This window comes from Glycine soja, chromosome 18, assembly GCF_004193775.1.
Source record: "Glycine soja cultivar W05 chromosome 18, ASM419377v2, whole genome shotgun sequence".
Classification (NCBI taxonomy): domain Eukaryota; kingdom Viridiplantae; phylum Streptophyta; class Magnoliopsida; order Fabales; family Fabaceae; genus Glycine; species Glycine soja.
In genome coordinates, this window is record NC_041019.1 from 16,334,455 (window position 1) to 16,358,192 (window position 23,738).

The window sequence follows — 23,738 nt, forward strand, 5'->3', positions numbered from 1 at the left end:
AATGCATCCATTGATTATGCATTTTAGTTAGATAGATCCAAAAAGGTCTCATTTTTTATGACTTTTTTTTTGCGTTTTAATTAGCAGAAAGATGGATGAAAAAACATCATGTTTTGGGTTTCTTGTTCTTGATTTGTATTGGTTCTAGTTATGAATTCATCGTCTTGTTCTTGGTTCTTGCGTTAGTCCAATTTTGGTTGTGGTGCCTCAACAATTTCTGGCAGTTTTTAATTGCAAGAAATGGTTTAACACATTTTAAAAGTTTTAACAACCAATTTGTGGTGATTAAAAAATTGTCCAAAAAAAAACTATCACAAATCAAGTGTCATGTCATCATTTAATAGAGCAACTTAATGATAGGGACTTAAAACCCAACAAAAAAATAGTTTGGGGACTAAAATCAAAAACCTTAAATAGTTGAGGTACTAAAAACATTTTTTGACAATTAAGGTTTTTAGTACCTCAACTATTTGGTACCTCAACTATTTGGTACCTCAACTATTTAAGGTTTTTGATTTTAGTTCTCGGGAAACATATTTTTTGTTTCCCGGGAATCTTCACTGTAAATTTTTTATGTTTTTAAGGTTTTTGATTTTAGTTCTTGGGAAACAAATTAACATGAATTTTTTTTTGTGAGAAACTAATTAAAAAACATTATCAAGAAACATCACTTCATAGGAATGTTATTTTTTAAAAATGCATATAAAATATGGAAAACTAAGTTTCCCAACCTATGATTCCCGGGAAACAAAAATTTATCTTCTACTAAATGTTCCCTTAAATGGGAGCAGTCATGAGTATGTACCTACCTATCCTGTACTGGACACATAATTACTAAATTACTCTTATTTTATGTTATGTATATTACTCAATTACTTTTGTTAGACTTATTTATTGTTCCTTGTCTATTCTTTCTATTGTTTTGAAGACTGAAACTAAAGCTTTATGGGGCGTATGGTAGAAGAAAACATGCCTGAGAATCATATTCCCTAGGAATGAATAAAATTTGTTTACTTGACCATTGGAATCTTAAGATAAGTTTCTTAGTAATCGATGAGTTACACAATATTTTTATGAAATTAATTAATTTAATATCGAGTAGGATGATATTTTTACTGTAAAAAAAATACTCAAGAAAAAATAAGATTCTCACTTCCCCCATGTGAAAGTTTTTGTGGGAAACTGATTAAAAAACATTCCTAGGAAAAATCCTTTCCCAAGAACATTATTATTATTTTTAAATTGATTCCAAGCATGGGAAACTAAATTTTCCAACTCATGATTCCTGTGAAACCAAAAATTCCCCCCTACGAAACTCCCCCTAAAGGCAAACATAAGTTATAAGTAATTATGTTTTGTCTTTCTCTCAAGTCTCAAGTCTTTGGGATGGTTTTTAGGTGATAGGAATATGACTTTCATAGGAAAAATTTTCCTTGGATAGGATTTTATATTTGGTTATGACAAGTTGGCTATCTAAACTTGACTCCTTGATTATGTAATTTATTTAGCTTTGTTCATTTTTATAAAAAAAAATTTCTTGCAAAAAATATTTTTTTAAAATTATTGGGTGGGAACAGGTATACCCAATCCCCAACGATAGTGGGAATAAGAATGGAGAAAAAAAATTCATACCCATCGAGTACGTGGAAGGTTTTGGGGAAGCAAGTACAGGGATGGGGAATCACATATCAAAATAGTAATTTATGTGATATGAACTCCAAGTATAATGGAATCTGAGCTTCAATGCGGTGGTGTGATCTCCGGTGTGGAGGTGCAATGCGAAAGTTAGGAATGAGTTCCTACCAAAATCACCATTGAATGAGTTGGTTATTTCATACAAAGTGATAGAGTAAAAAGTGTTTTGTCCTATAGGATAGAGGTCCTTTTATAATTTTTCTTGTTCTATTGGGCCTAACTCCATGCATATTTCTTTTATGATTGTGCTTTGGGCCTCTACTATAAGTGAACCGGCTTGTAGCCTAGGTGACTATCATAACAAGAGTGCTGCTAGGTGCACCCAGCAGTTTTGCTGGTGCACCCAGCAATTGTTGTGAAAAGGCCATAATGCCCCTCACTAATTTTTTTAAAAAAACCAAACTTCTCTCTCTCCCCGCGTTTCCACTTCTGCTTCTTCTTCTTTCGGATCAACTCTTCTTCTTCCTACTTCTTCTTCATCCTTTGCGCATCTTCTTCTTCATTCTTTGCGCGTCTTCTTTGTGCCTCTTCTTCTTCTTCTTCGTTGAGGAGGTTGCCGCCATTGTTGCGGTGGTGCTGCAAGGAAGCTTCCGCGAAGAGCAATGCCATCGTTGAGGAGGTTAGCGTCCACCGTCAAGGTAAGCACCGTGAACCTTACCTTTTTTGGTCCAGTGTTGCCGATGATGGCGGAAACCGCTGTCGGAAATCGCTGGGAGCTTTACGGATCAAGTGATCCGTAAACATTTTTCGGATCAAGTTGATCCGGAAGATGCTTACGGATCACCTGATCCGTAAAACTCACAGTTTGATTTTAATTGAAAAATTGCCAAATATTATTTGATACCTCTGAATGTATGCTAAATATTTGATAAATAGTGTCATGAATATCTATTGTTTCATACAAATTGCCATGAATGTATGCTAATTATTTGCTAAATACTTTATTTGATTTAATGCGAATATGTAATTGCCTTTTATGTAATTGCATACAAATTCATTCCTTTAACTAAGTTATGACCAATATGATTGATATCCCTATAAGCCAACTTCCATGTGCTTCTATATAAACCAACTTCCATGTACTTCCTTTAACTAAGTTATGACCAATATGATTGATATCCCTATAAGCCAACTTCCATGTGCTTCATATAAGCCAACTTCCATGTACTTCCTTTAACTAAGTTATGACCAATATGATTGATATCCTTATAAGCCAACTTTCATGTGCTTCATATAAGCCAACTTCCATGTACTTCCTTTAACTAAGTTATGACCAATATGATTGATATCCCTATAAGCCAACTTCCATGTGCTTCATATAAGCCAACTTCCATGTACTTCCTTTAACTAAGTTATGACCAATATGATTGATATCCCTATAAGCCAACTTTCATGTGCTTCATATAAGCCAACTTCCATGTACTCCCTATAAGCCAACTTCCATGTGCTTCATCTCAACATATCGAGGCACACAGTCAGCACCCAAGCAATTTGTAGCTTCTTGTACCTAAATTCACATCTAACAATTTAATTAGAGGAGAACAACAATGAATAGAAATAGAAAATCCAAATTCTCCAGTTCAAGCATACAACTCAATAGGTATAGATAGATAGATAGATAGATGCAAATACTTGCAATTAATGGATTAAACTAGGAAATAGGAATTTGACATGATAGAACTAGGAATTTGGCATGATGAAACTATGTAGTACCAAGAGTGAGCCTACCTGGGAGATGATCGTGGTTGTCCCAACACAAGCTTTTGCCCACTTATTTCTGATGATTGGATGCAGTACCTGTATGACATCGAGCATGTTCAATGGTTGATCACCACCAAAAGGAAAAACATCTTGTTAACATAAGGTAGTTTGCTTAGAACCTCTGAGCCTGTATGTGAAGAAATGCATTTGGAATCATGAACCAACTATCCCAAAACCTTAAGTTATTTAGAACTCTAAGCCACATGGTCGACTATAATATAATATCACAAATGATGAACCAACTATTCCATACAAATGGTTTTATATCAAACACTTTCCATTTCAATGCAGATTTTAGAGCAATAAGCATTTTGATCAAACCTGAAGAAGAAGAAAAATAGAAATATGGCAAAGCAGGTAAAGCAACTGAACCACGTCAAAAACATATTGGAGTAAACATTAATTTTGGTCATACAACAATCACTTCCATAAATTTACCATTTAAGTTTTTAAAAAAATCACAACTTGCATGAGATATTAGAATGAATCATAAAAACACTTGGTAAACTACTTAGTAGTTAATATTTCGATTAATATTGCTTGGGGCTCATAGGAATGCACTTCACTGCCAGTATTAGAAAAGAAATAGCTCATAAAGGATAGAGTATCCTTTAACTAAGTTATGACCACGTACTTCCTTTATAGGTTGAACCAAATGAATAAGCATAAAGCTTGACCAGTCCACATAAGTGAGGCTTCTATTTGCCAAAAGATGAGGAGTTGCTTCTATTTCAAGAAGATTGATTTCTTCTTTCTTTGGCTTTGTTCATCTAATATCAATAATATTAGGATCCATAATCAATTTCCATTCAATCGTATAGTGTACTGAATAAAAACTAACCCGATAAAAGCCTAAGATGTGTAGCCTTTCTTGACATGCCTTTCTTGACATACATGTCCTACAATCAATGAAAGCCTGACAGCTTGCGTGATTTTCAGTCAATGAAATCTGCGTTAGACCAATGAAATTTGAGTGAATGAAATCGGTGATTGAATTTGCGTCACTCATTTGCAGATTATGGTTAGGACCAGAGGATTAGGTCGTGCCTTAGGTCAGGTTACTGGCAGAGGTGTGAGCAGAGGAGATTGTGATGATTCTGATGATGCTCCGCAGCGTCAACGGCCTACTGCATCTACACGGAGGCAGCGAGTCGTTGCGACTGCGGCGCACGATGAGCCAGTCATCCCTGCGCCAGATGTTCAGGATGACCCGATGGAGGCACCAACTGCTGTAGAGGACATTGTGGCAGACATTTCTGCGGACACAGGCACAGAGGCTGCTGAGGATGAGCATGAGGGATTTCCGAGTGGTCCGAGCGACCCATCCGTGTTGACCCAGTATGTGGATCACGTTGCTTGCAGCGTATGGACGGGAGAGGTATTTATACTATTTATTTTTAGTTACTTGTAAATTATACTTTATGATTGAAATTAGTTTTCCTTTAAATGATGATTTAAATGAATTTTGCGTTCCTTTATACTTCAATTCAGGAGCGTCCTGAATTGAAGCTATCCTCTCATGGGAGGAAGGTCCATAGTTTAGGCAGGCCTATCCCTGCCATTGAGGGACTTGTTGCTGGTACAGGACTAAGTCCTCTGATCGCGTGTTTGGTAGACACTGGCGATCGGGGACTTTTGTCCGCGTTTGTGGAGCGGTGGCACCGGGAGACGTCTAGTTTCCATCTCCCGATGGGAGAGCTCACCATCACGTTGGACGACGTCTCCTTGCTTCTCCATCTTCCTGTGATTGGCGACTTACACGCTTTTGAGCCCTTGCACGTGGATGATGCGGTTCAGATGCTGGTAGACTTGTTGATGGTCTCTCTAGAGTCTGCTAGGGCTGAGACAACCCAGTGTCGCGGACCGTATGTACGCCTGCAATGGGTACGTGATATATATGAGCGCTGATGCCAGGCAGGTCATTGGACAGCTGCGGCTCGCGCATATCTTCTTCACCTTCTGGGTTGCACTCTGTTTGCTAACAAGAGTGCAACCAATGTCCATGTTGTCTACTTAGAGGCCCTTCGTGACCTCAGTATGACGGAGAGGTATGCTTAGGGAGTGGCTGCTTTGGTACATATGTACGACCAGCTGAACGATGCATCTATGAGCCACAGCCGACTGCTTGGCGGTTACATGACACTGCTGCAGGTAACAAATATGTTTTTTATTCGTTCAGCCTCAACAATGTTCAACTTTAAATTTTGTTACACTTTCATTATTAATGTTTATAATTTTGATGTTACATCTGTAGTGCTGGATCTACGAGCACTTTCCGTCGATCGCGGACTCCACTGCTGATCAAGAGTACGACGAAGATTCTCCGCGTGCGTGTAGGTGGATTGCGACCAAGAACACCGTGAAGAGCATTCGTACGCCAGCGTATAGGGAGCGCCTGGACCGACTCCAGATTCCGGATGTCTGTTGGATCCCTTATGGGGAGCACCGGGAGGTCCGGGACTTCCACGTCATATCATGTTATTCCGATCTCTTGCGCTGGGGGCCTGTTGTTGTTTATTACCGACCGGAAAGGGTCGTGCGACAGTTTGGCTACAAGCAGAACATTCCTGCTCCTCCTGTCGATTCATGGGTCTCGTATGATGATATACACGACATGTGGATGCACTACGAGGATCATATCGTTCCAACAGGTGAGGTGTGCATTGTGCCAGGCCAGTGTTCCAGTGACTACATGGACTGGTTCTTCTGCATCTCTCATCCTTTCATGACACCAGGCCGTGCATTAGATCCTCTGCCTCATGGTCACGCCCCGCAGCCCCGAGTCGTCCCTCAGGCCCCGCAGACTAATATCCCTCACGTGCCGGAGCCAGGAGCATCGTCGACATCTGCGGAGGAGCCTAGACATGAAGTGGTAAGTAATACTAATAATTTATGTCATTTACCTCAATATTTGCATAATAATTTGTGTAATCAGTTTGTTTTGTATGTAACAGGAAGTTTGTGATGACATTACTGAGAGGTTGCAGTGCCATCTAAGTCTAGGGGTGGTCACGCCTGGCTCATCGACACATGAGATGATCGAAGTTGGCCAGGAGTGTGACACAGGACCATCTAGTATATGTTAGGTCTAGACGCAGGCGGCGCACGGATCAAGCGTAGTTTATGTACATATTTTTTTATTGATATTCCATGTATATACAGATATTGTACATGAACCCATTTCATGAGTATTGTTGGTTTTATTTATTTCCATTGATTGTGTATTCCATTTGTGTCTATATACACGCGTGTTATTAAAATGGTCTAGTTAACTTAGTTATAGTATATGTAAATTATTATAAATGGTCTAGTTAACTTAGTTTACCAACTAATAAAAAATAATTTGAAATATAACTTTAAATATAATTGAAATAAAGAAGTTGAAAAGGGTGTAGAAAAAAATAAATTAAACAAAAAATGGACATCATGAGTAGAGGTCATACAAAAAAATAAATTAATATTTTCGTATAAAAAAAAATAAACAAAAAATGGACATCATTTGTTATCTAAGATCCTTATTTTATATAACGTACTAATATTTTTAAATTCTCTTATAATTACTATTTTCCCACTTATACTAATGATCATGCAAAAAAATGTATTATAAAGTAGTTAGTATTTTAATTTTTAATATAATACTGATTATTATCTTTTATGTATTTATTGATTTTTATTAATATGTATAAAATAACCTTAAACAATAATTATAATGGGACTGAGTAAGTATTTTAATATCATCTTCTAAACAAATTTATTCTAAAAAAATATATTAAAAAATTAATTATTTATAATAAATCAATATTTAAAAATATATTATAATTAATAAAATAAATAAATATATATAATTATTTTTCTTCTTACGGATCAACTTGATCCATAAGAGGAAAACCAAGCAAGGGAAATTTTGCCATTTTTTTAGAATACTGGGTGCACCAGCAATAATGCTGGGTGCACCTAACAACACTCTCATAACAATTGCCCCTAATTAAGACAGTATCACTTGGATACAAGTGATGTTGGCTTAAGTCGTTTGATTGATATATCCTTCATAACAATTATTCCTAGGTAAGTATTGCTTGATTACAAGAGATATTAACTTAAGTCGTAAAGCTGGTATATCCCCCATAACAATAATTTCAATTATGATATAATTGTCCATTTTAAAAAACAAACAATATACCAATATGCAAAGTAAATTTAGTAAAAGTTACGTTCCAAAAATTAATTAGGATTGTCTAAAAAATAAATAAATTTGGATTAAGAAGTGAAAAGTTGCTATAGACTTTTGCCCTGAATCAATAAAAAAGTGATAATTGAAAATCTATTTAAAACAAAAATATGAAGTTTTTAAAGTTTGATAATCGTATGGACTCTTTCTTTTGGACGCTCAAGCATTTCTCTTAAAAATATTTAGAGAATTAAATTAGAAGATTTTTTTTTAAATTGAGATAAAATATAAATAATATAGATCCAGTAAAAAAAATATAAAATTTCTCTCCAATCTTATTCTCTCTTTGAAAAACAAACTCAACCTTTGGGAACTTAATGAGTAACTGTTACCATCCCAGGGTCATAATTGTTGGGTAATCAATGTTCCCGCAAACAAAATTTTTCACACCTACAAAGGATCACACAAAGATTACACTGTAATAAAAATAATAATACACACAAGAATTTAATGTGGTTCAATACCTCTTGTCTACGTTCAAGGAATCGTCTCAAAAATATTTTCATTATCACAAGAATGACTACAAGATTGTAACTCACCCCAAATAGTGTATCACTCTACAAACTCGAGTACCCTACTCAATGGTTACGAAAACTAATAACACTCTCACACAAAGACACTTTTCTCTCTACAAAGTGACTTTGTTTCACAATCTCTCTTCTCACATGCTCTCTTCATATGCTATTTCTCTACTAAATTTCTTCTTTATTTATAGTAAAGATTGTCACCAACTATAATAAATAAATTCCCTTGTAAGTTAAAACAAAAATAACTTCCAATGCATCTATTCAACTAAAGTACATTTAGTAGAAGGCAATCTACCACTTTATATTTAAGCCACCTAAATCTTAGTAATAAAAATTCAATTCTCAATATGCATACACTTTATCTTTTGTGTTGAAACTCTCCAATAATATCATTGTGCAACTGATACCACCTCACCTTGTCTTCGCAGTCACACATTTCAAACACATCAACACAAACACACGAAGAACAAACCAACAATCACCATCTCAACAAAACACACAACACATTTTGAACAAGAAGCTCCATCAAACAACAAAACCTTCTTCTTTCTTTCTTTGTTCATGTTTTCCAACCAAGTTCACATGTTCCACTCTCCATTACGCGTTCTGAAATATCCATGCACAAACCCAACCAACACGCGTCTCTTGCTTCTTCTACTTCATGCCAATAACAACACATACATACATTGCCACATCACCAACCGTCCTCTGTTCATCACTCAGTGATGACTCTATTTCCACCCCAAAACCAAACCAACCACATACTCTTTTCTTTCTCTTACATTTTTCGATTATCCATGTTTTTAAACCTTATAAAACACAAACAAAACCAAAACTTGGTGCTTTTTGTATTTTTAAAAAAATTATGTTTGGATAATTTGATTATGTTTTTGTGACAGTTGCGTTACAACCTTCAAAGGAACTGTTTAGTCTGGAGGTGGAACTCAAGCCAAGGTCTCAACCTTTTACTTTTATTTTATTTTATTTATTTAATTTTCTCTTACATTGTCATACAAATTTCATTCTTAGTTTAAAAACTTCGAGCAATGTATTCTTTAACACATTGCATTGCATTATATTATTAGAATTAATGTCTCATGTGAGTGGCATGTGACTTATGTAGGAACTAATAAATAAATAATTAATAATTAAGGACTAAATTGTAATTTGATTAAATAGGAGAAGTTTCTAGAGGTAATTGCTACTTTATGGGGTAGTGGTTATAAAAGGGGGTTAATACCCACTAACGTGAAACAAGGTCCTCTTCCTGACTGAAAAGTATTCTCTTTAATCCCTAGCCATCACAAACGTAGAGAGTCAGAAAGAATAGTCAAGGGAGTGAAATCTTGTTTCTCTCCTCTTCCAAGAAATCAAAGTATATCGGAGAAAAACCTCACTATGGAGAAAGGTACGCATTATTGGTTTATTTATTATTTGTAGGTTTCAAGATCCTGTTGGTTTCCTATAATTGATAATCTATGAAACCTTTAATAGTTTTACATGTGGTATTAGAGCAAGGTTATGAAATTATATGATTCTCCATTAATGATATTTTCCCTCCAAATTTTATGAACCCTAATTATGAAATTTAGGAATTTTATTTTCCGCCGCATGTATTGTTTTATTAGTAATATTTTATTATTGTTGAATTCTAACTTTGAGAAAGAAAGCGAAGAGTGGCTTTTTTTGTTGGACTTCAAATTCGTGCCTTTTATTGGGATCAAAGATGACAATTATGTATTATAATAATAATAAAAATGGCAATTACGTTTTACCTTTGGAGAAAGATTCCACATTGTGTTTCTTTTTCGTTTGTGATATCTTGGAACGGAATGAAAAGGCACGAATGAAAAGCTAAATCTTCTTATGCCGCTGTATGCATTCTGCATGAATTCTTTGAAAAGCGCTCGCCGACATGTATGTTTTTTTAGCAAGGGTAAAGCCTTTTGGAATTGCTATTTGCAAACCCCATTTTGCTATTCTCAATCCACTTGCTCATTTTTTTTCTTAATATTATTATTGAATGTCATTAAAGGAATTAAAGTTTATATTCTGGAATTAAATTGACGTGAATGCTTTGAAATTTTTTGTAGCAATAAATATGTATGTGCTACATATTTGCTTGAACGTGTTTGAATGCAAAAGACAAATAAATGTGAATATTATTTTATGGCCTGGAATGAAATTAATAAAATGGCTATGAATTGTTAATAGCAATAAGTATGTGGAGGCCATATATTTGGTTGGAATTAAGTGTATGATAGATTTGTTAGTCACCAAAGTGGCCAAGTCTATAAGGTTACTTAATTCCAAATTAATGATTATTTCAATTACTTATAAAATAATGGATGCTAAATTATATGATTATTGGTTTATGGGTAATTGAAATTCATTGTTATAAGGCATTTATGGATCGCCCAAAGGTTGATTAGTTATTTTTATAATTAATGAATATAATCGTAGGCGATTTGTGTGTTTCATTAGTTTTATTTATATACCTAAAGGAAATAGATACTACTAATTGGTGCATATTTAATTGCCAAATAATGTTAAGAATTTTATTAGCATCATCATGTTTGTATGTTGTGTGTTGGTGTATCACCTAAAGGAGAACATCAATATACATTGATTGTTATCTGAATAAATTATATGTATGACTTGTGTTTTATGTCCCAAAATGCTTATATGAAGTTTTATTACATAGTACCTGTTCCTAACTCATTGAACTCTCATGTATCATCCGTGCCAATTTTTAATGGGCTTAACTTCTCTAATTGGAATGAGCAAGTCCAATTTCATCTCGGTGTTTTGGATCTTGATCTAGTTATATTGGAAGAGAAGCCTGCTACTATTACTGATGCTATTAGCATTGAAGAAAAAGCCCATTATAAAGCTTGGGAAAGATCTAACAGACTCAGTCTAATGTTCATGAGAATGACTGTTACAAACAATATTAAGACAACTCTCCCTAAGACTGATAATGCTAAAGAGTTTATGGGATTTGTGTGAGAGCGCTCTCAAACAACTGATAAGTCTCTTGTTAGGACATTAATGAATACACTGATCACCATGAAGTTTGATGGTTCGCGTACTATGTATGAACATGCCATTGAGATGACAAACATTGCAGCAAAAATTAAGAGCTTGGAAATGGCTGTGAATGAGAACTTCCTTGCTCAGTTTATTATAAACTCATTACCGTCTGAGTATAGTCCATTCCAAATGAGCTATAATACCATGAAAGATAAATGGAATATGCATGAATTGCACAATATGTTAGTTCAGGAAGAAACGAGGCTTAAGAATCAAGGAAGTCACTCAGTCCATTATGTAAGCCACCAAGGGAATCAAGGAGCTGGAAAAAGATTTGTGAAGAAGCATGATAAAGGCAAAGGGCCATTAAAGATCAATGATGGTCCTGTGCAAATCCAGAAGAAGGCATCAAAGAGCAATAATTGTCATTTTTGTGGAAAATTTGGACACTTCCAGAGGGATTGCCAAAATCGTAAGTCTTGGTTCGAAAAGAAAGGTTAGCTTAATGTTCTTGTATGTTTTGAATCAAACTTAACTGAAGTTCCCCATAATACATGGTGGATTGATTCTGGATGTATGACTCATGTTTCTAACATTATGCAAGGATTCCTTACCATCCAAACCATAAGCCCAAATGAGAAGTTCGTCTTCATGGGGAATAGAGTGAAAGCTCCAGTTGAAACAGTCGGGACTTATCGTTTAAAAATTGACACTAGACATCATTTAGATTTATTGGAAACTCTTTATGTACCTAGTTTATCTAGGAATTTAGTTTCATTATCTAAACTTGATGTTACTGGATACTCTTTTAATTTTGGTAATGAATGTTTCAACTTATTTAAGCATAATCATCTCATTGGTACTGGTGTTCTTTGTGATGGTTTATATAAATTGAAATTAGATGATTTGTATATTAAAACCATTTTAACTCTACATCATAATGTTGGCACTAAACGTAGTTCAGTGAATGAATGATCTGCTTTCTTGTGGCATAAACATTTAGGTCACATTTCTAGAAAAAGGATGGAAAGATTAATAAATAATGAAATTTTTCCTGATCTAGATTTTACGGATCTAAATATTTGTGTGGATTGTATTAAGGGAAAACAAATAAAACATACAAAGAAAGGAGCTACAAGAAGCACTTAGCTTCTTGAAATTGTGCATACTGATATTTGTGGACCTTTTGATGTCAGTTCTTTCGGAAAGAAAAGATACTTTATCACCTTTATTGATGACTATTCACATTACGGTTATGTCTACTTACTGCATGAGAAATCTTAGGCAATGGATGCCTTAGAAATTTACTTGAATGAAGTAGAAAAACAATTAGACAGAAAGGTAAAAATTATTAGATCTGACAGAGGTGGTATGGAAGATATGATGAAACTGGGCAACTCCCAGGTCCATTTGCCAAGCTTCTTCAGAAACGTGACATTTGTGCGCAATACACAATGCTTGGTACACCACAACAAAATGGTGTATCAAAAAGGCGTAATAGAACTTTAATGGATATGATTAAGAGTATGTTAATCAATTCAACTTTACCCGTATCTTTGTGGATGTATGCCTTGAAAAATGTCATGTATTTGTTGAATAGGGTTCCTAGTAAGGCAGTTCCAAAGACACCTTTTGAACTATGAACGGATAAGACATCTAGTATAAGGCACCTGTATGTTTGGGGTTGCTAGGTAGAAATAAGGATTTATAATCTGCAAGAAAGAAAATTGGATGCAAGAACAATCAGTGGATATTTCATTGGTTATCCAGACAAGTCAAAGGGGCATATGTTTTATTGTCCTAATTATAGTATAGGAATTGTCGAAACTGGAAATGTAAGGTTCATTGAAAATGATAAAATTTGTGGGAGTACAGTTCCACGAGAAGTGGAAATTAAAGAAGTTAGAGTGAAAGTCCCTTTAGCTTGTACCTCTAGTAATAAGGTGATTGCTCCTTTAGTTATTGTTACAAACAATAAAGAAGAAGCACAACACAATAATGAGCCCATGATACATAGTGAACCTATTGGGGAAGAACTGCAAGAAGTAGCATTAAGGAGGTCTCAAAGAGAAAGGAGACCAACTATTTCGAATGACTATGTGGTATACTTACATGAAACAAAAATATACTTAAGCATTAATGATAATGATCCAATTTCATTTTCACAAGTTGTAAGCTGTGGTAATTCTGAGAAGTGGTTAAATGCCATGAAAAGAGAGACAAATTCCATGGAACATAATGATGTTTGGGACCTTGTAGAATTACTAAAGGGTTGTAAAAGAGTTGGTTGTAAGTGGGTCTTCAAGACTAAACGTGACTCTCATGGCAACCTTGAACATTACAAGGTTAGACTTATTGCTAAGGGATTTACTCAAAAAGATGACATTGATTATAAAGTGACGTTTTCGTCGGTCTCATAAAAGGATTCTTTCAGGATTATCATGGCATTAGTAGCTCATTATGATTTGGAGCTAAATCAGATGGATGTGAAAACTGTCTTTCTTAATGGAGATATAGAGGAGAATGTTTATATGGACCAACCAATGGGGTTCTCAGTTAAAGGAAAGGAACACATGGTGTGCAAATTAAAGAAATTAATATACGGTCTTAAGCAAGCTTTCTGCCAATGGTATTTGAAGTTTAATGATACCATTGTTTCCTTTGAATTTAAGGAAAATACTGTTGATCGGTGTATATATCTGAAGGTCAGTGGGAGTAAGGTTATTTTTTTAATCCTATATGTTGATGATATATTGCTTGCAATTAATGATCTTTGTAACATCCCATTTTTCGTAAACTAATTTAAAAATAATTTTTATTTATAAATAAATAGAGTTTTAGAAAAATGATGAGGTTTTTGTAAATAAATAAATAATGAGAAATAATGATTTGAAGGAAAAAAAAAGAAAAGATATTTGATTTATTCATTTGATAGGGAATAAAATAGAGTTCTTTTTTATAAAATATTAAAAATAAATAAATAGAGTAATAATAAGTTGTGTGTACCCCAGGTATAAATAGCGATGTTAAGTCAATTTTCAGATTGACGATGCCTCATTTTCCCCTCATTTTCGTTTTTCTCTCTTCTCCTCCCAAAACCCTCTCATTTTCCCGGAGGCTATTAAACCTGTCTCAGAAAAATGATAATCTCGGACTCATTCAGCGTTGGATTTTTGTGAAGTTTAAATACCAGCTTCGCAACCCAATTCCGAACATTCTCACCATTGGGAATTTTGATATCATGTTTGAGCTGAGAGAAATAACCTTCTCATTATAGCCTTTTCCTTTCCCTTAGAAACCCAGAGCTGTCTCGGTAAAACTATGATCCGGTTTTGTTAACCGTTGGATTGTCATGAAATTTTGATACGTCGTTCGAAATTGAATTGTGCGCACCTTCACCGTTGGGATTTGTGGGATAATATTCGTGGATGGAGAAAATGGAATCACACGAAGACAGCACAAATGGAGGCTTCAATCACTTCTCAATCTCTCTAATGTTTGGGAACCCTATCAGAATAATCAGAAAAAAAATTTGAGGAATCTTAGAAAATTGCTAGAAATGCCGCTATCGCTGTCGGAAGACACGTGAGTCTGCTTAGAGGTAAGGGATGAATTATTCACAACTGAGGATTAGTGAGAATATGCGTAGGGATCCTTAGAGGGTCAAATTGAGGTTTATTTTTGGGATGTTTTATTATATTGAGATTCTTCTTCTATGATTATGTGAAATTATGTGAGGGATTTTTACTCCCCGTGGATTGAGAAATATTCTTGTATAATTTGTTTGTGCTTTGAATAATATTAGTGTAATAAATAGTTATATTAGAATTATGAAATTATGATTGAAATTGTATATAAGTGATAAATCGAATATATGATGAATTGTAGAATAACATATTACTTTGATATTATAATATTGTTATGGAGATTGAATATAAGTGCAAATTTGAATGTGTTAAATTGTGAGATACATGTAAATATAAGATGGTTGATTGTGATATTAATTATGTTGTGAGTTGTGAATTATACAATAACCTGACCAATGTTTATATTGAGAAAAATGTTTATGCACAATGTTAAAGAGAAAGTGTAGGTTTCCTATTTAGGAACCAGTGTTAAATTGTAGTGCAATGTGTTAAACGTGTTTGAAACACGAATGTGAGGTCGTGAATAATGTATAATTCATGAGCAGTGTTTGTAAATGAAATATGTGATGAATTGTGGAATAACATGTTGCTTTGAGATTATGGTATTGTTATTGAGATTAAGTATAAGTGCAAAGTTGAACATGTGTGAATTTGTGTGATACGTGTAAACTTGTGATGATGGATTGTGACATTATGAGATGTGAAATTGTGAATGAGTTTTGGTTGTGAATTAGTGTGTGGTTAACACTTGATGTGACATTACTTGTGTTGTAAGTTGTGAATTGTACAATAACCCAATCAGTGTTATCTTGAGAAAAGTGTTGATGCGTAGTTTTAAAGAGAAAGTGTAGGTTTCCTATTTAGGAATCAATGTTAAAGAGAAAGTGTAGGTTTCCTATTTAGGAACCAGTGTTAAATTGTAGTGCAATAGTGTTAAACGTGTTTTAAACACGAGTGTGAGGTCGTGGATATTGTACAATTCATGAGCAGTATCTGCATGCAAAAATTATTTTAGGGGTTGGGCCTGAATCATGAGGGAGAGACCCTGACAGACTCTTCGGAGTGTAGGCCTTGGGGGTCACCGGGTTTGAGTGCTCCTTTAAGCCTATGCTGATCCCATATGGTTGGAGCATTCTCGCAAAACATCATGACCTTGACTGGTATCCCTATGATCTTACTTAGTAGGAGTGACCTGGCAAACCCATTGTGTGGTGTGTCTTGTTATGTACTCCTAAGTGTCCCAGGGTGGTTTTTCACTAACATGGTACCACATTGCATATAGGATTGAGTCTTAGCATAACTGTTGCATATGCTTGCTAATTGTTTATTATGAAATTGATGTGTTATTATGTCTTAATCGGAGTGTGTGATTCTTGTGTAAGGTGATTGATTATTGAAAGGTGAATTTTGAATGACAAAGTGGTGGAATTATGTGAGTTATATTTAAGTAAGTTTTATTTTGTTTATATGATATGTATATCTAGTTGTCTTGCTTCTCTATTAGTTAGGAATGTGATAACTCACTCCCTGTGTGTTGTTTGTGTTTGGATCCTGTGATGATCTTGAACTTTGTGTTTGGGGGAGCAGATGGCTAGGTGAAGTGCTTTAAGGAACCTTGTGCTGAAGGACGTCGGGACACAATGCTCTGATAGGATGTGACAGTGGGGCATATGTTTTTATATTAATTGCATGATGTTAATCTATTTTATTTTCTCTCACTGATTTAACAAAATATTTTTGTAAATTTTGACGGCCTTATTTTGAGCCGAATATATTTTGATAAGTTTTAATTGATAATAGTGAAGTGAATGTGAACCTTTTACCTGTGTGAATTTGGTTAACAATATTTTTATATATTTTATTTATTTATATATATGTCGGGATAGAGGGTATCACAATCTTGGTCTTTTTCATGAGACTAAGAAGTTTCTTTCTAGTCACTTTGAAATGAAGGATATGGGTGAGGCAAGTTATGTGATAGGGATAAAAATATTCCGAAATAGATCACAAGGATTGTTAGGCTTGTCTCATAAAGCATATATCAATAAAGTACTAGAGAGATTTAGGATGGAAAAGTGTTCATCATCACCTGTTCCAATTCAAAAAGGAGACAAATTTAGTCTCACACAATGTCCTAGAAATGATTTGGAATGAAAACAAATGGAAGCAATTCTATATGCATCAGTTGTTGGGAGTATTATGTGTGCTTAGATCTATACTCGACTAAACATAAGCTTTGCAACTAGAATGTTAGGAAGATATCAAAGTAATCCATGAATGGAACATTGGAAAGCTACAAAGAAAGTTTTGAGATACTTACAGGGAACAAAAGATCACATGCTTACATATAGGAGGTCTGATCACCTTGAGGTGATTGGATATTCAGACTTAGACTTTGCTGGATGTGTGGATACAAGAAAATCCACTCTTGGCTTTGTATTTCTCTTAGCAAGAGGAGCAGTATCGTGGAAGAGTGCAAAACAATCAGTTGTTGCTGCATCTACCATGGAAGCTGAATTTGTAGCATGTTTTGTGACTACAATTCAGGCTAATTGGTTGAAAATGTTATTTTAGGGCTTGGAATTGTCGACAGTATTGTTAGGCCGCTGAAAATGTATTGTGATAACTTCGCAACAGTATTTTTCTCTAAAAATGACAAGTACTCTAAGGGTGCTAAGCATATGGAATTGAAGTACTTTGCCGTGAAAGAAGTTCAAAAACAAAAAGTGTCAATAGAACATATTAGCATAAACCTTATGATAGTTGACCCTTTGATAAAGGGATTACCGTCTAAGACATTTATAGAACATGTTGAAAATATGGGCATTATTGTTATTGATGATCATTAAGTGCAATTTACCTTAAGTATTTTTACTGACACTCTGAGCTCATTTATGATATGTTTCTGATTACCTGTTCTCTATGTTTGCATGCATGTTTGTGTTAGAGTAATGTTCACAGGTTTGTCTTGGATAAAGACATTATATTGGACCAATTATGTACTCCTAACTAATGGTCATATTAAGAAGAAGACAAATTTGTAGTACATAGAATGGACTATGTCGATTAAGTGATGTACAACCGTCATAACTCAAATTGGTTCGTATTCTTAATAATGAAATTATGATGTACCCAATGTATAGAATAGTTTAGTCATTTTTAATGAGCCTTATGTTAGTTTAATTTATTTATTTATTTAGTGCATAGTGTTTAGTAATGTCACATGAGTCAAGTGGGAGAACGTTATAGTTAATGTCTCATGTGAGAGGCATGTGACATATGTAGGGACTAATAAATAAATAATTAATAATTAAAGACTAAACTATAATTGGGTTAAACAGGAGAAGTTTCTAGAGGTAACTGCTACTTGATGGGAGTAGTGATTATAAAAGGGGTTAATACCTACTAACGGGAAACAAGGTCCCCTTCTTGACAGAAAAGTGTTCTCTCTAATCCCTAGCCATCACAAACGTAGAGAAACATAAATAATAGTCAAGGGAGTGAAATCTTGTTTCTCTCCTCTTCCAAGAAATCAAAGTACATCAGAGAGAAGTCTCGCTATGGAGAAAGGTACGCATTATTGGTTTATTTATTATTTGTGAGAATCATAAGTTTCAAGATCCTGTTGGTTTCCTATGATTGATAATCTAAGAAACTCTTAATAGTTTTACATATATTCCTTATTCACCAGTTGCTAGCTTGGATGACATTCCTCTTTTTTATGAGTGTGGACTTTTGGTTCTTTGTGTTTGTAGTTGTAGTTGTGCTTGTAGTACTTTTGGGTCTGGGATTTTGAGTAAACAATAGCTAGCTTTAAGCACAAACAAAGGTGTTGATTATTGAAGTTCTTACCGTGATCAAATTAGATTATATAGGACTACATGAGCAATATTATTGTACATTTCACCAAAAAGAAAGAAAAAAACAATATTCTTGTGCAGTTGGAAGTTGTTGCCAATGCTGCGCTGCTACTTCAATTTGTTACATCTATCTGATTCTCATTCACCCTTCAAAATCATCCTTTTTTTCCCCTGGATTTAGATATTCTCAAATAAAAAGATTATGCTATGTGGTGTGGTTAATTACAAATTTTGTTGGTTATTTTCATACGATAATACTCATTGTTTCAATTATACAAAATACATATTAAGATTTGAATGTTGGTATGCTTATCTCGACATTTGATATTTTATGAAAAGGCCTTTTTACTTAGCCTATTATATTTTATGAAAAAGTTCTTCGGCAGAGTGACATAACAATGTTTTTTCTATCATTTCAGCAAGGCTAATTCTCATACACCAGAACCAAGATCCTGGTTTGGTCCAAATGGACAGTATATCAGAGAGCTACCTTGTCCAAGTTGTCGGGGAAGGGATTATACCTCTTGTACAGGTACAGAGTGTGGAATAGAGAGATCAAGGTCAGACTGTCCAAAATGTTATGGAAATGTATTTTCTTTTGGAATTGTAGTTTGTTACTGAGTAAAGAAGAATCTCAACTTGCTCTTAGGATAGTTTAATGACTTGGATAATTTATTCCATAAATACCTAAATTGCCTCTAAAAAGCCGGAATCATCAAGTTTCTATGAATGTGCTGGCATACATGTCGTACTTCCATCTAAGACAGCTTGCTATTAAGTCATTTTTAATTGGAATGTAAAATTCTAAAGTTAAAGTTCACTTGAGGATGTGGCACATGAGATTTTATTTCTCTTCTTTGTACACTCACAAGGGGAAAATTAGATTTACCTAAAACGACCAATATGCTTACAGACTTACATTTATACAAATCCTCATACTTCAACATAGCTTGGTGCCATGATGGCAAGACACTTATTCACGTATTAGACACAAAAGTTACTAGTTAAATTTGCATCCTATTGGTTTATCACCTTATATATTGTTATTTACATATTCTTGCTTGTTATTTTCCTAATATTCATAGCCGTTGTGAAACACTTAGATATTGAACATCATCAGTGCAATGTGCACAATAATTACTTTAATTACCTTTTTTCCCATTCGGTCTTCATGTAAACAGGGTATACTGACTTGCCACCAGTGCTCTAGAGATCGTGTTACATGGGAGGAATCCATTGACGAACAACCATGAGAGAGTTCTATGTAACTTTTGAGACATAAAATTTTGCCTTTCTTTACTGATCTTATTTGTTAATTCCATGCAAAGTTGCAATGTTGATATACACTTTACATGGTCATGTGCATGTTAATGTAAATACACATTTGGACATTCTCCAACTTCAATAATCACTAGCATAGACACTTCCGACAAGGAACAGTCTCTTCATTGGACAAATTTAATAGTTGTATCAACACATGCCAGAAACTTGTTTGACATGCATTTCACATCTTTATGACACCTTGAATTTTTTATTTAAAATATCCTTCTTCATGTCAATGTCCATGTTACTTAGCTTTAGTTTTTTCCCCTCTTCCAAACCACATTGTTTGCAAAACTGGTTCATAAAATGCCAAATACTTGTGTGTAATATTCATTTTAAATATATCAAAAGAAATCAATTATCATTCCTTTTTTCTTGAATATTAACTTAATCTGTCATCTGACTGTTTCTATATTAAAAATAAAAATTGTTATGATTTTGTTTCTTTTTCCCAAGTGTGATTTTTTTAATCTCAGAAATAAAAGATTGTATCAAAATATACTGTTGAACTGCTATAATCTTGCTACTCTACCTCCCTGCACTAGTTGTATTGGATTTTGAAATTTGGTGCTGCATTTTTATGATAATAGACAATGATGATCTATCAATATAAACTTTCATTCATTCTTTCTATAATCAATGTTGTATATGTTCTTCCAAAAGGAAATTGGTTGAGCATATGGATTTAGGTAATAATAGTTATGGTATTCAAACTAGCCCTTGTGGTTTTTATATTTATCATTATTATTTTGTTGCAGTGGAGGTGCAAGCACCTGGATAGGGAGCTTCTGGTTGTTATTTTTTTTGCTTTTATTCCTTTAATACTGTATAATCGACTCAGTTAAATCTATGTGAACTTCTTAGCATTGTGATGTCATAAAATTCCAATACGATGGTGGTATATTTTATAGACTTGGTAATTTGTTATTATTTTTTTTTCTTAATTTTGTTTAATTTGCTTCTAAATTTTTTAATTATGCAAAGTATTTTTGTTTTTTTGGTCATACAGAATGCTTCTTTATGGATTTTACTTTTTCAGTTCCCCACTTAAAGTGAAGGAAGACGATGAAGTAGACAAATTAGACATAAAGCTAGATGTAAAGAAAAAATACAAGGTGTTTACCAGTCTCCATCTCCAGAAGTTGGATTAAAGATTAGTCGTTCATTAAAAGTTAGTTGGTTGCTTAACCTTACTTAATAAGCATGTTTTGGATACAAATTGTTATAATGCATACGTTTTACATGAGTCACAGAACAACTCATTAGCTTGTTAACTTCATTGTTTGATATTTGATATAGACATACATGCACACTCCAAACACACACAGTGTGACACCCTCTGCCCGACATATATATAAATAAATAAAATATATAAAAATATATTGGTAAACAAAATCACATGGATAAAAGGTTCACATGCATTTCAATTACCAAATAAAACTTATTAAAAATATATTCGACTCAAAACAAGGCCGTCAAGATTTACAAAATGTTTTGTTAAATCAGTGAGGTAAAATGAAATAAACTAACATTATGCAATTAATATAAACTTATGTCCCAATGTCACATCCTATCAGAGCATTGTGTTCCGACGTCCTTCAGCACAAGGTTCCTTCAACAATTCACCTAGTCATTTGCTCCCCCGAACACAAAGTTCAAGATCATCACAAGATTCAAACACAAATAATACACGAGGAGTGAGTTATCACATTCCTAACTAATAGAAAAGCAAGACAACTAGATATACATATCATATAAACCAAATAAAACTTACTTACACGTAACTCATGTAATTCTGCCACTTTGTCATTCAAAGTTCACTTTTCAACCATCAATCACACTTTTCAATCATCAATCACATTACACAAGAATCACACACTCTGATCAAGACATGATAAAACATCAATTTCATAATAAACAATTAGCAAGCGCATGAGACAGTTATGCTAAGAATCAAGCCTATATGCAATATGGTACCATGTTAGTGAAAAATCACCCTGAGACGCTTAAGAGTACATAACAAGACACATCACACAATGGGTTTGTCAGGTCACTCTCACTAAGTAAGATCATAGGGAGACCAGTCAAGGTCACGATGTTTTGCGAGAATGCTCCAACCATATGGGATCAACATAGGCTTAAAGGAGCACTCAAACCCGGTGACCCCCAAGGCCTACACTCCGAAGAGTTCGTCAGGGCCTCTCCCTCCTGATTCAGGTCCAACCCCTAAAATCATTTTACCATATAGACGCTATCTATGAATTGTACAAAACACACGACTCCTCAATTGTTCTCAAAATAGTTTTAACTCGTCGCCATTTAAAGGTCTTAGCATTAACTCGTTGCCTTTAAAGGGACTTAACATTAACTCGTTGCCCTAAAAGGGACTTAACATTAACTCTTCGCCCTAAAAGGGACTTATAGTCGTGTGATTCTACAATTCATAGTTCATAACTCAATGCACACAACATCTCAATCACGTGCATACTCAGTTTATCACATACACTTGATCTCAATCACAATGGTATAATCTCAATAACAATACTATAATCTCAAAGCAACATGGTATTCCATAATTTATCACATATTTCATTCATAGACACTGATCCTGAATTATACAATACCCACGATCTCACACTCGTGTTTTCAAACACGTTTAGCATATTGCGCTATAATTTAACACTGATTCCTAAATAAGAAATCTACAATTTCTCTTTAACACTGCGCATTAATACTTTTTTTCAATATCAACACTGGTTGGATTATTGTATAATTCACAGCTCACAATGTAATCATTGTCACATAAGTGTTAAACACACACTTATTTGTAACCAAATATTATTCCCACAATTTAACATCTCATACACTACTGGAAATAACACATTTAAAGTCGGTTAAAATAGGCATTTTACGACGATTTTGAACCGTCGTAAAATCAGGTGTCGTAAAAGGCAAACAAAAAATCACGACAGTTTGTATGACCGTTGTTATATGTCCCACTTTTTACGACGGTTATACTATAACCGTATTAGAATGTTCTTGGAATCTATGACGGTTATTATAATAACCGTCTTAAGAAGACATTATTTTGCTTGGTTTATTAAGACGGTTATTTCCAAAACCGTTTTAGTATGTCATATGCCTACATTAGAAACTATGACGGTTATAGAACAATCGTCATAAAAAATCACCATATATTAAAACGGTATACAATACATGCAAAATTACGACAGTTATAAAACAACCGTCATAGAAAGTCTTAATATGCGTTAAATATATATTTTTTGGATTTTTTTTGTACTTTTTTTTTTATTTTTGTAGTGGTCTCTGATATCTTTTATTTTAAGTGGTTAAAGAACAAATGAATTATTCTATATTCTATATATAAAAAATATATAGAAAAGAAATTCTTTGATAAGTTTAATAGAAACAGTCTAAGATTTCTCAAGATTAATTTGGGTAGAAATAATGATAGGATAAGAAAAACAGCATTTCATTAAAAAATAATGAGTCCAGAAACCCAAATATTACCTCTCATCTCGTGACTTCTTCCTCGAGAAGAACCCACATTTGTACTTTGACACTGGAAGCGAGGAGATATATTCTTGGGTAAGACCACGGCTTTGAGTTCCAACAGCTTCACCCAATTCAAGTAGTTCCTGCA

General features: G+C 34.1%; 1 protein-coding gene and 1 pseudogene across 1 annotated transcript; both read left to right on the top strand.

Annotated features, from left to right (window-relative positions):
- The first annotated feature begins 3,801 nt into the window (after positions 1 to 3,801).
- Positions 3,802 to 5,514, top strand: LOC114397010 (protein MAIN-LIKE 1-like). Its single transcript, XM_028359154.1, has 4 exons — positions 3,802 to 3,813; positions 4,472 to 4,834; positions 4,948 to 5,274; positions 5,371 to 5,514. The coding sequence occupies exons 1-4, from the start codon at positions 3,802 to 3,804 to the stop codon at positions 5,512 to 5,514; spliced, it is 846 nt and encodes a 281-aa protein (XP_028214955.1).
- Positions 5,515 to 5,535: 21 nt separating this feature from the next.
- The window catches only part of LOC114397011, a 38,381-nt pseudogene continuing 20,178 nt past the window's right edge, over positions 5,536 to 23,738 (top strand).